Here is an 18,419-nt window from a genome sequence, read left to right on the forward strand (position 1 = left end):
TAGCTTTTAAGCTAACGGAAATATACAAACACCCCCTCTTTGTTTTTTGATTGTTGCTTCATGTTTAAGGATAAAGATTATTAAAAAACAGACAACACAAACATGAATTACTGTGGATCTACTTATTGTAAATCAGTCAGCTAAATGTTAAAATCTAAACATTTACAAAACAGTGGATCTTATTTCACACATCTGTGCGATGCAGTGCCTGTGGTTTAAAATTGCACCACTCTCATTTGCACGTTAATTTGGTACAAAATGGGAGACAGCTGCACGCGCCATTATTCGAGCCTGCGGTAATGGTTTGTTCTTGTCGTAGCGGGTCTGAGCCTGAGAGGACACCAGTGTGTATGAAAGCTGTGTGAGACTTCGCTCTCTCAGAATCTACTTCCTCTCTGAGTGAGGCTTATGTCCACGGTTTTCTGGAAAGAAAGAAGAAACATCTCTTTTTTTTTTTTTTTTCTCCCCAGACTTTATAATATGAAACAACATAATTTCACAGCCTCGTCAGGTAGGGTGGTCCCTAAACATCAAATACTGTGCTAACAAGGAGTTTCTGATGACAGCAGTCAACAGCAGCACATCAACAATTTGAAAATGCCAGATGCTCGCTGTTCAAATTGTGCTCGGGAGATGTGTGTTTTGACAATGAGCCTGGACCAGTTAGGAGGCAACTGGAGGGGGAGATCATGGCAAGTGGTTCACAACAAACAAAATGTTATTCTCAATCTTTTATTGCCATGACTGAGCATACATTCAGACATGGCTGATGCGCACAATAGATGCAAGCACACACACTTTGAAATTTGCTTGCTGGCTTTTATGCCCCTGTGAAGATGGGAAAGGGAGCTTGAAATGGTGTCATAAACCTTTATTTACTTTCATGGTGTGGTCAATGATCTTCATATTATAGAATATGTGACCAGCCACCAGTAGATGTACCCAGCAGAAGTAATAGAAACGGTCATTTCCAGGGTCAGATTAATTCACAGACAGACTCTGGTGTCCTCATGCCTGTCTCTTTTGTTTGGAGTTTGTATTTTATACATTCGGAAAAAAATAGTTTGTTTAAATGCACATGTCAGACTACAATAATAAAATTCTGCATTTTAATTTAGGGCCTTTGAGATTTCACAATAATGCAGGTATTGCCTCCAGGCTGCAATCATTAACTTTGTTATTTTCAAACAAATTTGCTCTCAATTAGATTAATACAAAGTAAGTGCAAAACAGTGAACCTGAAGATGTTTCCCAGCTAGAATTTCTTAGTAGTAAAATAATTCTGAGAATAACATGTAAAGTTCTGGTTATGTTTACAGTGGGAGGGTTTTTCTGTTTTTACAATATTCTTCTTAAAGGTAGAATAACTGAAACATCCTAAAAATATTTTGTCCTTAAAATGTTTTTCATAACATTGTCGCAACATTTTTTTCTAATGTTTCCAGAATGTTATAATTGTAGAGTAGGATAATGTGCTTTGGAAACATTATACAGATGGTTTGCGATGACATTCTTCAAATATCTCTTTTCAAATCTATCTCTAGTTTTGTTACATTACAATGTTTGATAAGAACATTGTAGGAAAACGCTACAATAACATTGCACCATTTCTATCTGGGTGTCTGGTGCCCAAATGGATATCAAGTCTAGTTTCAGATGATAACATTTGTAAGTGAAGCTAATAAATGCAAAGTCTTTCGAAAAAGCATTTTCCTAATTTGGACAAAAGCCTCTCCATGATGGGGTAATATACCATTTAACATATTTAAAAGAATTAGTTCAGAGAATTGGAAAACCAAAAAAGTCAATTGTTAATCGAGTCACTGTTAATAACGCTCCAGAGACCTCAAATGTCTTTACAAACAATCCACTGTGGTGTCAAACTTACAAGACTCTGACAGGATAATATTTCCATGCCAAGGGCCAAACTTTTAAAAGTCTGACTTATGAATGGATCTATTATCCAGAATACACTCTGTACCAATGTAGGTTTTCTAAATGGCACTAATGAACCAGCTGTACACGAGATAATATACTATTTAATGTAAAAATGTGCATCTTCTGTCGCTGCATCACTTGCTTAACCTTCCTGACATACAGTATGTATCAGACACCACAATGGTCACGGATTGCATTTCATATTTCCCACTGCTGTCCACCTGTGAAATCACAGCAAGTCACCCCCTGAGTATTTGCTTGATTGCTTTCTATAAAAAAAACAAAAAACAAGTGTTTTCCACAGGGTGACTGGAGATAATAATGTCCTTTCCACATTCAATTTAGACTCCTGGTGGAAACATAATTTAGATCTCAATTATCACAGTCGGTTTTTCTTTTTGCCAGCTGAAAGGCTCGCAGTGACTTCTCATTGATTTTCTCCACCGAAGCCCCTCCACCCTGTCAGGCAACGACACAATGCGACCTTTGTTCTAACTGTACAGCGAGCACTTCCATTTAGCTCTCTACGTGGGTCACATCATCAAACTCTACGGAAACATGAAAGCAATGAAACTCCACTGGTGGTTAATATTCAGCAACTTCAAAAAGAAACTCTACCTTTTATGGTCCTGATGGGCCACACACAGATCCCATCCGCAATTTCATGAGCCTCTGCACAGTGGCTCAAAATGAGGCAACAGACCCAAAAGTGGTCATGTCAGTGATTTACCAATACAAATGACTGTTAAGGGTGTTGTCTTTGGATCACAAAGTTAAATGTTGTAAAGGTTACCTTATTACTTGAAATTATGAGACCTCATTTATGTTCTTGCAAGGGCAAAATGAGCAATTAGCGATTAGCAACTTTTTCCGACTGTATTGAATCTACTTACGAGGTACCTAACCAAAGTAAGTGTTTGGTTAGCTAACTCGCAATTTACAGAGCCACCTGCAAAAAAATGAAAGAAGAACCATGTCATGCTTTTAAAGTTGCTATTCCTAAAAGACTTAAAGTACTGTAATGGTGGTGTCTGTAATTGTGGTTGTTTACGGTGGGAAAAGCTGACAGTTTGGTGCAGCTGGCTTTTGTCTTTTGTTCCAGTTGATTTTTTTGGAAGGTGAAAAACTGTCTCCAGCTGAGTAAAGCTGAGTAATCATTATAAGAGCCGCAAACTTTCTGTAGTTACACAACTACACAGCTTGTAGATTTTCAAAATGTGTTGTCACAACTCCAATCCTTGACAATGAAGCTTCTCTAAAAAAATAGGCAAAGGAGATCAGTGAATTCAGGAACACAATCAGATTCTTGCAGGAAAGTCCTCCAGCTGCTTTTCTATTTGGAGTGTTTACCTTTCCTCTTGATTTAACTCCTTGTATGTGAATTGTCTTTGAATATGAAGAAAACCAATTAAAAGTGAATGAGTCACAACTCCAAATGTAAACAAATCATCAGTTGTTTGCCAGTCCTTATCCATACACACTAAATTGACAACCACCCTTAGAGTCAAATTGTCAACGCCTACACAATAATTTATGCAAAAATTTAAGTTTGTGTTACAGCTTTAGGAGATTTTCCTTGCTTCTCCGAATGTACATAACATTGTGTTGCTTGGGGTTCTTGAACATCTGTAGCGAGGGCAAAGTTAGCATGAAACATATTCAGCCATAATTATGAAAATAAAGACTCTACCTCTAAAAAACAGGAAAAAAAGGAGTTTTTGTTAACAACAGGCTGTTGTTATTAAACGCAACTAATGTATGAGTGAAATGGATGCAGCGCATTTATGTGTTATTTTTGTTGATAGAGTCATAGTTGAGAAGTTTTTGAAGAAGTTCAGTAACACCACTGTTTTTTACTGTCTAATTTACAGTTTTAATTAAGGTCATGTACAAATGTCAATTTAAAATAGAGTTTTTAAAATCTCACTAACATGATGATCAGGACAAAGAGACTTCTTGTACTTCAATATTCTCACAAGTGTCTTTGATTTATAAAGCTCAAGATTAATATTGCTCTTACAATTCTGGAACTTTTACTGACTAAATTTAGTTTCTATTTTTTAGGTGCATATTTTGAAAAATAGCTTTGGACTTCAGGGATTAAGGTATTTTGCTTTAAAATAACAATGACAAATAACATCTGATGGGTTGTTCTTGAGAAATCATACCAACAGCGGCCGTCCATCCTTCAAATAAAATTTGGTCGAGTCTGTAAAGCAGGCATTTAACACCTTATAAAAAGTAAATAGCTTTAAAAGGCTTGGCTGATTTTATTCAAAAGAGTTTTATTTCTTGAGATCACTGGAACGATAAAGCCTTCAGTCTGAGTCTGGGTATGCGAGGCACTCTTTCTTTTCCTGGTCTCACAAAAGTACTAAAAGCTACTTTTTTTTAGACTCCGCACACCCGATCCAATTTTCTACATAGTTTATAACACTTGCAGTGGTTCATTCAGTACCGCCTCATGCAGAAAACATCTTCAAGATTGACAGTCCCCTTTCTTTGAGATGCTTGAATTTAGATCAGCATTTAAAGAATATGACACTGTGCACAAAAGACATGTTGAAGACAAGCTCAATGCAAAGCTTTTCAATGAAGTCAATAAAAACATCAGGCCTCATCTTCCAACAATGCACCCAGCACACACAGCAAAGCCTAAAAATACTGATTCACACTGAACACAATAGGCCGATGTGCATAAAGCACCACTGCCTCAAACTACTGTGTCTGTTATTAACAGATAGTACACTTTTTTTTTCAGCAGGTAAAAGTAATATCTGCAACCATCTCCATTACAGTCATTATGTAGCAGCTCGCAATGCCTGATTGGATTATATGAGAAATGAATTGGACTTCTGTGATAAACCAATGTAGGGAGAGGAGGAGATTCCTCTTTGGAAGAGTGTTGGGGGTTGGAGGTATTCAGAAGTTCATTTTGTTAAAAAGACATTAGCAGAGGAGGAGGAAGTGGCGACAAGGCGAGGGGAGATAGCGACTTAATGAAAGTTTCTTTTCATGCCCCGAGTTTCAGAGGCAACTATTAGGAAGAGGGCGAAAGATGAGAGAGGAAATAAGAAAGATGGAATTTTAAAAGTGCTCATGAAAAGGCTCGTTTAATTGTGCTGCCTGTTACAGAGATGTATGTCATTGCTGAGAGTTAGCCGAGAGTAAAGCAAAATAAATTAATATAATTTAGACAAGCTATGGAATTAACTGTGTTCATCTTAAAATTAACCACAGAAAAAAACTCTCATCCTAATCTACCAAATTCATTTATGTAAGATAAATTTCACCAAAAATGGCGAGAAAACCAACTTAAAGGTGAGAATGTGTTGCATTTTATAAGTAAATTACACTGTACGACACTAGAATTACCATATATGCGAGCACATAAAAAAATACAATTGCTTCTGTAGCATATATTCAACTCTGCATGCAGGCTGCATTATCTTGATGGATCTGTGAGGCTATTTTCTATCACATCAGCCTCATTGGGCTTTGGTTAGTTAGAGCTTTTTGCAACTGTTAGCCACATAACATGTTAAACTAAGATTATCATCATAAACATTGTACATGCTGCACCTATGTGGGTTAGCAGCGTCATTGTGACCATGTAAGCATCAGCATTTAATTAGCTCAAAGCAACACCGTGACGAGTGTTATATATAATACTTATACTATATTATTGCGTTGAGCTAAACGCTAACACTAACATGGTCACAATGACAATGCTAATGCACATGAGTAGTACGAAGTTTATCATGCTCTTGTTAGTTTAGCAATGACAATGCTAACTTGTTAATGCTTATGTTAACCAAATTATAGCTCTGCAGCAAGGTGAGGACTCACAAACTGAGAACAAAAAAATAAATCAGACTTAAATCTTGATAGTAAATATTTATATCAAATTTATTGCCGGGATGTTCAGGTGGTGGGAAAAGAACATTTGCACTTTTGCACACTTGCACATTGTTTCCACCGTCTGTTACAGCCCTGCACTTAAACCTTGTGTTGTCCTCGGGTCAAAATGACCTGCAGCTGTGTTCAACCAAGTTCTATTTTATTTTCACATTTTTTCAGATCATTAGTGACAAGGAGGCTGTGAGGGTTTCTTTAAAGAATGATGACCAATGATCCCAAAAAATATAAAAATATAGAAATAAAATAGAACTTGGTTGAACACAGCTGCGGGTCATTTTGACCCGAGGACAACACGAGGGTTAATTTGACAAACAATAAATTTGAATGATTTTTTTTGCTTGGATTGTGCAAGTCCTCAACTTGCTGCATGGAACTTTTTCCGTCACTGCCGCACCTGAGAAAGAGACAAACAAAGGAACGTTTTTAAAGACTCAGCTCAACTCCAGGGAACCACCGACCAAATTATACATCAAATTATAGGAGAAATACATTGAAACGACCTTTAAACCTTTTCTTACTTGAATAAACTTATTTAGTTGACTCTGAAGTATTTTTGTTAAATTTCACTCCTTAAAATGCAGGTTTTCATGCTGCTTTATAAATACTGCCAGACATCTTTTCAAAACTACAGACCAGAAAGTTTATTTATTCCTGGCAGTAGCTTACAAACCAGGTCAGTAATGTACACAAACAATAATCATCTTGTTAACTCGACCAAAAGCAGTCAAATTTAAATATTTTAAATATAAAGTATTCAGTGCATTTAATCCCCACCATGTTAAGTTTTCCTCTTGTTAAACTTTTTCTCAGCTTCTAAAACCGCTAAATTGCCTAAAAAAGTACTTTGAACGTGATCTAAATGTCATTAGTAGTGGCTATGGCGATGAATGCTATAAAAAGTCATTTTCAAAATATCCTTTGGTAAAGAAAAGAGAAGTCTTTTGACTGATGAGGCAAACATTTTCATGGTGACAGGAATCAGCAGGGTTTGTGATGTTGATTCATCTTCAGAGGGCGGATGTTTAAAAAGTAGCACAAACAAAACGAAAAACAAAAAGAAAAAATGTGGAGCTGGATGAGAAAATAGACCAAGTGACTGATACTCTGAGACTCCTCCAGACGATGCCTCACACACACACACACACCATGTTCTATTAGGAAGCTGATGGACGACCTCTTTCATGCTCTCTCCCCAATCAAGACCAGTGATCTGTCTGATCAAATTAGCCCAGGGTGCTGCATCTGGATGTCCAGGCTCAGCTGTGTGTCTCTGTCCTGAATCAAATGTCCTCCCTGGGTGAGCGTGGGGTCTTGAGAGTCGAGGTGACCCGTCTGACTCGAAGACGGCATCCTCAACAAACAGACAGCTGATGCTCGCTACACCTCACCACATCAACTCACACAAGTACGACCAGGAGCGATCTTATTTCTGCCTGCGTTTACTACGTGTGTTTGTTCAAGTATCCTTTACTCAAAGATATGTTTGTGGATTTTCTAGCTTTACTTACAATGAACCCTGTTTTAAATAAAAATAAAATTATTGATAAAAAAAAATAACCAACAGATCAGTGGATTAAAGTTGAAGTGATATTTTTGGGCTGTTTTGCTACAACAGTTACAGTCTTGGCATTCTTATATAAACATGTCTGATCTCATGTCAGGAAACACTGATTTATCTCTGGAAGTATGTGACTCCAAAGAGAAATATGAAACGGCAGAGCAGAGAAAGAAAGAAAATGAAACAGCTCTAGATGTAATATCCATGACAATATTTATTGGAGAGTCACTAAATTCATTAAAATGTTGCATGGTTATTAAGTCGTATTCGAGTGCTTCAAATTAATTGGGGTTAATTAAATATTAGGCTGTTTTTTTTTCTATTATAGGAGGACTGTAGCCAGGCGCTAATTAGAAATGCATAGAAATTACTGTTTACACACTCAAAACTGTGGGTGTGTAAAGCGTTTTATGATCAATGGTGAATGATGTGCAACCGTACCAGTAGTTCCTGCTCCCTTATCAACCTTATGACACTAATGTCAATGAACTCCAATGTCTCATAAGGAGTCTTATATTATTAGTGCAAAAGATAGACCAATGTGGATAAACCCAAGAAAAAAAAAATCGCACTGGATGTTTAATGCAAGTTTAATCCAGGCTAGAGGCTCTCCATGAGATTGATTTACAACCTGCAGATCAAGGTGGGCTGAGGACACACTCAGAAGAAAAGTTCCCCTGTCTGTCGTAACATCAGCGCCTTACCTGATCCAGTTTCCAGTGGAACTCGGCCGGTCTGAAGGTGTCCACCTGAGTGAAGTCTCTCCTCAGCAGAAACACCAGGCGGCAGTTATGGACATACAGCGAGTAGTGATGACGATTCATCTCTATAAGAGGAGGAGAAAGAGGAGTAGTCACCACGGGGACCAGATCAACATGACTACTGAGGTACTGTCAGGTAAAGCTAGTCTGACATGTGCATGTACGAAACTACACAAAACTTGGACAGCAGTACTTTTCTAAAGGAGGCCAGCTGCAGACAGACATTCACTGCAATTTCCCACTGTAACTTTTAAAACAAAGTATTCTTCTTGGGTAATGTTGCTGGATTTGTTCAGCTGGAGTACTGCAGGGCTTCTAACTTTGTTCAGTGTAAAACTAATTAAACAGACATTTCCCCCAAAATCCAATTTAGGATAATGTACTGTGAGTATCATGTATAAAATACAAAAGAGGGAGATGATAACACAGCAGCTAAACACCATTCTGCCACTACTGCCATTGAATTTGGCAGGAACACAAATTAAGACTATTGCTAGTCTTCGTGGCCTTCGCTGTCCCACAACCCATTGATGTTGTAGTCAGTGTATTCTTCTGCATCCCTCCTGACTACCTGATTCCACAGTTTCCATAGTTTTCCTTGCCAGCTGACCACCAGGATACACTGTGCTAAAACCTCAAATTAGTCAGCATCAACTCATTCACTCATGGGGTTTGTGGTCTTATTACCTGACTGAATCACAGCCTGATTTGAGTTATTCTGATAATTTCAGATGCACCATATTAGTGGGAACTCATTTATGTAGTTTTGAAGCATAAGTTATACAAATTTCTTCTTGTCAGAAAATCCATTGAAAAAAGCCAAATAATGTAGTTATGGTTTATTTCTTAAATTTCATACTCTTTGTGGTGTTTGTGGCTCTCGACCTCAAGCCCATTAGCTGTAACTTAAGATGCGCATCTTTTCTTAAAAATAGGGAACTGTGGTTTTTAGTAAATGTTACTCACACATGAGTAAATAGAGCCTTTGTTGGGGATTATTTTCAGCCGTGGATTAATAGACATATTTTAGTGAACATTTCCAGCAGGAAGACAAAAAAAATATACAGTAATGTCCAAGATCCATGAAGGACGACGTGTCATCCAGTACAATGATGTGTCTCACTCGTGTGTTTAACTGGTTTTGGACATCAGTGGAGATCTGTGACGAATTATCAATCTTTGGACACATAGACAGGTAGAATCAGTTCATTGTAAGTTCTGGTCTTCTCTTGGGATGTGTTGACAAGAAAGTTCAGAGATGACAGATGACTTACCGGTCTTGTCAGAGTTACAGAGTAGCGTCTCCTTCTCGGCTCTGAGCCCGGGACTGGGCCCGTGCTTCATCCACGTTGCTATGGTGAACTGATCTGTCAGATTCTGGGGCACCACCCAGTCCGGGATTTTTGCCGCCTGATGACCATCAAACCTGAAGATCAAGTCGCTGTCCCTCCCACTGTCAGACACCAGGGTAGCTGTCCAATTGGTGGCAGAGCTGGGGGCAGGGAGAAGGTCGGTGCTGCCCGATGAGGCACCTGTGGGTCATCGCCGTGGGAACAAAGAATAGGTGCGACAGGAGATCCGTCAATAATGATCATGGCTTAAATGCAGTGTATATTGCCGTAACCTTGGCTATGATTACTTATGAGTGAGGCAGATGGCAGGGCTTAATATGTAATCAATGGGCCGAGATGGATAGAGGATGTGGGTATTGATTCATGGCAAATGAAACTAACTTTCAAAAGAAAAAAATATGTGAGTCACCGTCCATAAATTCAGACCATAGCTCACTGCTAAAATGTGCCTCTGTGGAAACAAAGAGGACATATTGACCGAGCACCGTGGTTACACGAAGAGAAAAGACACAGCAAAGGCTTGGTGAGAAGGACAACTGTGTGCCGATCACATGAATTGTTCACTGCTGACACTTTTCTTATATGATCCACACACATCCTGACAAACACACCAATCATGACTGCGTTGCGTTGAGTCTCCCTGCTCCCTTTCTCTTCTTCCCTTTAAAAGCAGCTCCATCATTCCTGTGACACATAACCTCAAGAGGTTGAGTGCAGTACAATCTTGGTTTTCCAGATGTCACGTTGACAACCTTTATGTTGGCCATATTGCTCACCTTCCTCTTTGACACCGATATATTTTGCCTTTCTATGTGATGGTAAAAAAAAAAAATGCATTTGATGCTTTTAAAATACATTAATAAGTCATTTGTAGCAGCTTACAGATGGTAATGAATCAAAGCTATTGTGAGAAAAATTTGCAGCATCGGAAATAACCGCGTCTCCCCCGTCCAAGCAAACAATTGTTAATATCTGCTGATAACACAACATTAGCACATTAACTCATGTTTTTCTCCCGTCTGTGAAGCTCTGTTTTTTCTCTGCATCGTGCTTATGGAACCGTCAATTTTCTGACTCCAGTAATTAGATTCCCTCAGTAAATAAAAATGCATTGACTTCCCCAGCACCCAGCTGCAGCCTGCCCGACGTCTTTGTACATTATCTCAAATTGATTGTGCTTTAAAAAAGCAATTTATTTACTCTATTTGCTATCAGATAACGATTATGAGGTCCCTGAAAAGGACTCTTTAGTGGTAAACCATGCATGGACTGGGAGCCAGGGGCGGCAGGGAGTGGGTATTATGCATTCAGATGAACTGGAATATGGGTTGCGAAGGCCGTTAGTCAAAGATGATGACTCCAGACCCCCTGCTGGCAGTGCGGTGTGGGCGGGGAGGGGGGAGCCGGGTAGGCCTGGCTGCTTTGTTGGCGCTCTGGGCACTGACACGGTGGCTCGGCTGCTCATCAGTCACTGAGGAGAAAGCGTGGCTGCATCTGGGGCGGCTAATGCCCTCGCTCTGTCACATCATTAGTGACACAGCTTTAACTTGCCACTCTGGTGGCTTCATTTAGGGCAGTGGTTTACCGGGGACACGAGTGGAGATAAGAACGCGTCACGGACTGGGAGCTTTTACATGTTGATTTGAAAAGGGTTGCAAAAGGGACCTCAAGCCCTGTCTGACCATGGCGCACAGAGCGTGGACTCCAATGATGCTTTTAGCCGGAGCTCACTTTGAATTCACTGCTTTAACTTTTAGTTTGAGCAGCCGTTTACTGTATATTCTGCACGTCCACCATCATCCTCACAGTCACATGTCTCGCTGCTGTGTTAAGAAGTGCCATGAAAAAGTTCCAAGACTGCTCTCTTATTCTCAAGACCGAAGAAGGAGCTTCAGGTCACAAGCTTCAGGTCAGGAGCAACCAGCTGGGTTTTCTTTGACACTCACCGGGAATGAATGCCCCTTGTCTGTGTTGGGTCAGACTGCCAACACAGAGGTTTTAAGGCATCTCAGAGAAAATAACCTGAACTGGGGATCGATGGTACTTGGGTTTGTTGAAGACCTGTGAGTTTCTTGCCCGCAGCAACACGCTGGTTTTGGCTTTCTGTGACTTCTTTGTGCTTTCCATATATTTGATGTCCACTTCAGGTCCATGGTCAAATGTGCATGTACCAGTGCTCACAAAAAGACATGTAACACAGGTGCTGATGTTGATCAAGCAACTTAATTTGAAATTCTTACTCATGAAAGTTATTGCTGCTCCATGTGCATTATTGTGCTGCACTCCATTTCTGCAGAAGAGTAACAGTCTTCATGATTTTCCCTTGCATTTGCTGCTTGAAAGATTCTCACTCAATCTAAGCTTTTTATCATTCTGGTCACACAGAAAGTATTATTGATTATGAAAACACAACACCAATTTAATTTCTTTGTGTAAAACTCACCACAGAGTTTCTGCAGAGATTTCTCCGAGTAGGTCTCCCGGTCGCAGCCCTTCCCGATGTGGCTGGTCTGCAGCTCCACCGTGGTCCTCACCAACGATAGAGGCCCACCGCATGTCTCCAGGTGCATCTTGGGAAAGAGCTGCTTACTGCCTGTTCCTGGCTCATAGTCCACTCGTTTATTCCAACCTGAGAAGAGAGTGAGATGGAGCGATAGTGTTAAAGATGGTGGAAAGGATATAATAAACCGCAGAGCCTGTTCGTCCGAGTGGAAACCCCAACTGGATGTTGATTATTGTCAAAATATCTGATTTTCACAAACCTACTTTTGGCTTCTTCTGCCTCGTTTTGTACATTTATAATGCCATCAAAACAAGACAGAATTTCCAATTTTTCCAACTGTCACTGGTATTTCTGGCATCACAACTCAATATCCTTGTGGCAGAATGTACCCGGCTAATGAAATTGCTGCATTGTTGTTGGAGTGCAGTGCAGTACCTGCATTAGTGGCAATAGTCATTATGCTGTCACTGTCTGTCCTGTGAATTGTATTTCTCTGTCTGGGCAAGCTATTATTTTGTGTGCTGAAGTTATTTTTGCTTTTCCCATCATTTTCTTTTCCAGCCTTTGTGGTGTGTATTTGTGTTCATCTGCAGTCTCTCCCAGAGTTAACAAGAAAATGAACAGCAAAATTCATTGCCCGTTTAATGTTTTTTTTAGGAGTTTTGTTTACAATGATCCAATATTGCTCATTATCACAGTTTCAAAACAAAGCATCCAGCAGATCTGGAATGCTGTCAACATAGACTTCTGACAATTGATCAGTCAGATGCCTATCACTGCAGTTACCTTCCTTCCTGTGCCACACAGCAGCATCATTGCATCATCACTGATTAAACTAACTCTTTAACAGCAAATGACACCACCTCAGGATTAATTGGTCGCCCAACACTCAGCCATTCCAGCCCTACCATCCTGCTCGTACACACAAATGAGTTCCAGTCCATCTATCCTGTTATATATCTGTCTGTCCATCCATTGTGCATCACAGGCTCGGAGCTGGAGGCATGAGCATGAAGCCAAGCTGACTGAAGAAGAGGAACAGCTCTTTGTTGCTCACCAGCCTGTTAAGTCTGCCATGTTCACTTCCTCACACACTCTCCACCTCGCACTCAGACACATACACACACTGCATCTGTTTTGTAGTTAATTTACCTCCTCCAGACTGCAATTGCTGTGGGTTGCTGTAGCACTGTTACTATGGGATTGTCAGTAGCTGTGATGAAAATAGGCACAAACAATGGTGCATGCTAAACAAGAACAAAAAAATCATGCATGGGCACAAAAAAAAAGGACAAACATGAAAGGCTTGGCTGATTAATGCTCCTTATATCGTTCTCTCACACATTTCTTTCTGTGCACAGTTACTGTGAAGACTGGATATTTCACGGCTATTTCCATTCACTTGTTGATTACCCATCTTTATCTTCAGTACCCGTTGGGGGTTGATGGCTCAAAGCAAGCCGTGTTGACTTGAAGCAGCTCATGGGTAAGCTGCTGGAATTTTTCAGAGGTAACAGCAGTGATTGCTGACACACATTCAAAGCTCAAAGCTGCCATAGCTTTTCAGTTTTGTGTGATAGCATCGCAGATATAGTAGATAACCATGGTGATGTAGGAAGAGTGATTTAAATTTTGGTTATATTTACAGCAAAGTTATTGCTCTATTGGCTTTTCTCTCCTACCACCACAAACCGTTGCCATAGATGCCTGTAAATTTAGCTTCCTTTGAGAAAAAAAAAGCATCTTTTTCCTGTTTTGCCACATTAAGAGAAAGATTTGTTGACAGTTACTGTCGATAAGACTGTCGAAAATTAATACCACTCCCATATCCAACCTGTTATCTCGCTAAAGCATGATATACACCTATCAGTACACTAAATGATACCATGTCAGTGTCACGTTTTGGGAATCTGACTCAATCTGATTTGGAAACCAGAGGACACAACGCCCGCCCACCTATAATGGAAACCTGACTGCCCTACAGGCCAGTCGATCAAACAGACACGCCCCCAAACATACTGCTTTTTGAGGCCTAATATCTATGGGATTATTTTCAGAAGGACCATCAGAAAATAAGAAGGACCATTATGACTTGTGGAAAAAAGTGTCTTGTCTTTGTATTTCATGAGAGAATTTGAATGGGACTCTATTGAGCTTTTCTGGAGCCAACGTCTGGTGGCTCTCGGGGCTATAGCAGTTTAAAACACCTCCACACTGCCCTCACTTGACAGACACCCAAGCTACATCCACTTTTATATACAAGTTATGGTTCCATCCAACCAACCCCAACCTCACCCCCGTGACATGACTTCCATCTTTGACCCTGGTCATACATGTGTGTCCTTTTCACACCTGCAAGGCCAACCGCCACACTGACACAATATCCTATGGTATATCTGTACATTCAATATAAAGTTCAAACCAAGAGCCAGTTATCTTTGCTTACCAGAAAGACTTGAAAAAGTGGAAAAGAACTAACCTGGTTCTGTTAAAAAAAAAAACGTCACTACCAGCACCAGTCTCTGCTGGCTGTCTTGCAACTTTGCGGTGACAACTCCTACTCGATGTAAAATGCTTTCTCCAACCCCAGTGGGAAATACTTGCTTCTAGTCTTTAAGCTAAACTAACATATAACGAGTCTGGCTACAAAGTAGTAAAAAAGAAAATAGCATTTTAATGGTGGTATCAATCTTTAAAAATGAGTCTCAGCAAGATAACCCATAAGTAAATTTCCCCAAATGTCAAACTATAAGATATTCAATATCTCAAAATTGACACAGAAAGATTAGCTGATACAAAAAAGAAGTGCAAAAACCTTTAAAATCCAGTGGCATTTGCTGAATCTCTTTCCTGCTCTTTGTTTTTGTTCATGCAGCAGGGCATAAAGCTGCACCTTTCAGCAGATTTAGGTTGGAGACAGGGTGCAGCCAACAACTGGCAGTGAAATGACCTGTCGGTGACTTGGCTTTAACGCTGGCTGGCTCAACATCCAGAGTGGGAGGGGAGGATGAAGCAGAGTCTGGTTGAGGATGCGAGGGAACGTGGAAGGATAAATGAGGGGTAATGGGTTGAGGACGTAGCTTGCATATAAATACGAGAGAAGCCGGGGTTGGGTTTGGAAGTGGGTGATTAAGGTTTATGGGTTAGAGAGCATTGGACAAACATCAGGTATAGGTAGTAAAAGGTGACGACTCTGAGGAAACATTAAGGCAGTTTCCCTCTCTTCACCTCTTCAGTTTTTAATCTCAGGGAAGGAGTGGCTGGAGTCCATTTGTCTGAAGGGGGCAATGACCCAAATCCATTGATTAAACCTGGTCACTTCAGATATATGGATACAAAAAAATTTATTCACTCATTAATACATCTGATTGAGAACTGTATTTTATGTTATCAGTCAGCCAATCATATTGCCATGTTTATTTCCAATTGTTTTTTGTGTTTTCTAGGGATGACAGCAGCCTCATTACCTCACTATATCCAACATTACTGGAAGCATACAATATATTACAATAAGGATGAGCTAAGCTTGAACCACAGATGTTTGCTGTAAATTAATTTTATTTCATTGGTTCCTGAAAGACTGGAAGAAGCCTTTTTCACTTGTGTGACAATGCGAGTTATACTTTTATTTCCTCTTTTCGTTGGAACAACATTGACTCCGCAACGTGTTTTGCTGCCTTCTTAAGCTTTTGCACATGTCTAACTGTGAGTCTGAGTTTAAAGGTTATCTTCTTAGTAATGTATATTTTTAGAATAATAGATTGTTTCTAGTTGTAAGGTTATTTTTACACAAAGTATTGGGGAATCTTGGCCAAATACTATATTAATATAGGTCAGAGGTTCCCAAACTTTTCAGGCCATGTGCCACTATGTACCAAACCAAATTTCTGATGTACTGTAAAAGAAAGTTCATTCATTTAACCATAGAATACACGCCGGAAAATGATATAACAACATCACTGTTTACTGTTTCAAAATTAAAGTGTACATTTACACCTCTCTTGCTAGACGTCGGGCAATTGGTGACTGTTTCTGTTTGCTAAAATCAACAACTGAGGAGTCTCAATACAACTGTCAAACAAACATTAGCATTATGCTAAGTGACATCTCCCCAACGAACCACAAGTACATTTTATTTCCAAATTATTTAAATGTTTAACAACTATTATTCACACCAATGCCATATGACTTGTATATGTTAGAACTTTTGTATGAAATAGAATCAAATTAAATGACTATCTCTTTACTTGAGCCAGTTGGAGTGAAATTGTTGCCACATAGGTCATTCATTTCCTGTGGCAGAAAAGGTGTAGGAGAGTCGCACCGACTGGTTTGGGGGCTGCAACTAGTGGTTGCCACTACTGCATGTCAAGAGACTGTAAATATTCATTAGTTCAACTCCCCTATGTGCATTTTTCTTTTCTTTAAATCTTGGCTACCTTTGCCTGCCAGTATACAAGGCGTCAGATAATGACGACAAATGTCTCTTTCTGTATGTCTCCGCGTGTTTGAATGAGTGGGACAAATAAATGTATTCACTCATGCTAACAAATGCAAAAGTATAATTGGTGGAGGGGGGTTGAAATGGTGCAGAAGCAGAGCAGTTAATGTATGAGCTGCTAAGAAGAAAGAAAATTAACAAATACACTTTCACCATAAAGCCAAAAAAAGTTTATTCTTTATTTTATTGCTTAGGTTTTAGATAAGAGCCAAACAAACAGCCTCATATCATTGATAAATATTTGGCATTGGCATTTATCTTTAATAATGGGAAACACTGCAGCAATACAATGGCAAAATTTCCTTTTGCCAAAACCCCAGTAGAATGTGCTGAAGAGGAACAAAACAAAGCAACACATCTATGACTTGAATCTGTTCCTTTTTCAAACTTTTATAATGTTTCTTCAAGATTTTGAATTCTGGAAGATAAAAAAACAAACAATAACATAATCTTTATCACCAACATTCATACATTGTAAGCATTGATGCACTCTTCTCACATGTTCTCAGAGAAATTCAACTTCATATATGTCTTACATAGGCTTTAGTTAGTTCATGATCTTTTGTGGTACAAAAGTGATATTGTATCACCAGTGTTGTGACACTTTCTGTTCCGTCTATGAGGTATTTACTTTTTTCCCCCCTGCAGGCATTAAATGTTCTGATGTCTGCCAGTCCAGCCTTTCACCAGTTCATAACATATAGACATTGTATTCATGTTACTCTGTGTGTGTTAAAAAGGCTCAGACCGCAGAGGCTGTTTTATTTAACCCTCGTGTTGTCCTTGGGTCAAAATGACCTGCAGCTGTGTTCAACCAAGTTCTATTTTATTTTCACATTTTTTCAGATCATTAGTGACAAGGAGGCTGTGAGGGTTTCTTTAAAGAATGATGACCAATGATCCCAAAAAAATATAAAAATATAGAAATAAAATAGAACTTGGTTGAACACAGCTGCAGGTCATTTTGACCCGAGGACAACAGGAGGGTTAAGATGTGTCACAAACTAAAAGCCTTTCAAAACAGTAAAATAATACGACGTACAAGGCAAGGTTGACTCTTGCAGTGTACACAATATACACAAGTTAAGTAAAATGTGTAGGAACTTTAATTTTCAGGTACTTTAGGCGGCTTTGCTTTTTACGAGTTAGTTTGCAGACTCCGATTTTTCAAACAAATGTCCACATTATAAAATATGGTGCAATGTATTTTATTAATTTTATAAAGATAAATCTCAGCAGCTTCACCTCCACTAGCTACAACACTAAATCTGTGATCTAAGAATGTAACATAACACTGAAGAGTCCACTCTGCTGCACAAGTTGATCTTTTATTTGTAATACTTGGACCACATTTTGCTTAGAATACATCCACACTTTTACTGATAACATGCTTACAATCTGAATACGTCCTCCACCACTGTGACCTTGTTTGTGAATTTCTTTGTTTTAGAGAAACACGTTTTCTGCTGTAGTCACACAGATCTGCTGTTGCACAGTAGAGTATTTTCTTACCTAAAATTAATAGTGGAAAAAAGTATTTAGGTCCTTTACTTAAGTACAAGTATTAATTCCACAATGTGAAAATAGTACATTACAAGTAAAAATCTAAATGCACGCTGTCATTGTTTTACTTTTATATATGATGTATTGGATTAATACTACTGCTGCAGATACTGCTATAGTTAAATACATAATGTCGATTAGTTTCATCTACAGTAGTTTGTCAAAGCTGTACATTCAATATATTATTTGATTGTGGCTGCACTGTCCTGTGAAAACAACGTATCTCTTAAAATTCAAGTCCAGGAAATTTTTAAATGTTTTTTTTTATAATTGATGAGGATAATTTTCTTGGCACATATAGGAACATTTAATCCTTCAGTTA

The 18,419-nt window shown here is 39.1% G+C and overlaps 1 protein-coding gene across 1 annotated transcript in view; it reads right to left on the reverse strand.

Moving 5' to 3' along the window:
- The window catches only part of LOC138197027 (calsyntenin-2-like), a 271,940-nt gene that overhangs the window by 55,959 nt on the left and 197,562 nt on the right, over positions 1 to 18,419 (reverse strand). The window contains exons 6-8 of the mRNA XM_069147486.1: positions 11,974 to 12,159; positions 9,453 to 9,710; positions 8,122 to 8,243 (exon numbers count right to left, since the gene is read on the reverse strand). Of these exons, the coding sequence (XP_069003587.1) occupies positions 8,122 to 8,243; positions 9,453 to 9,710; positions 11,974 to 12,159 (566 nt within the window). The remainder of the gene's footprint in view (positions 1 to 8,121; positions 8,244 to 9,452; positions 9,711 to 11,973; positions 12,160 to 18,419) is intronic.

This window comes from Embiotoca jacksoni, unplaced genomic scaffold (genome assembly GCF_022577435.1).
Source record: "Embiotoca jacksoni isolate LCO1_2020_lvr unplaced genomic scaffold, fEmbJac1.0.p SCAF_14, whole genome shotgun sequence".
Classification (NCBI taxonomy): domain Eukaryota; kingdom Metazoa; phylum Chordata; class Actinopteri; family Embiotocidae; genus Embiotoca; species Embiotoca jacksoni.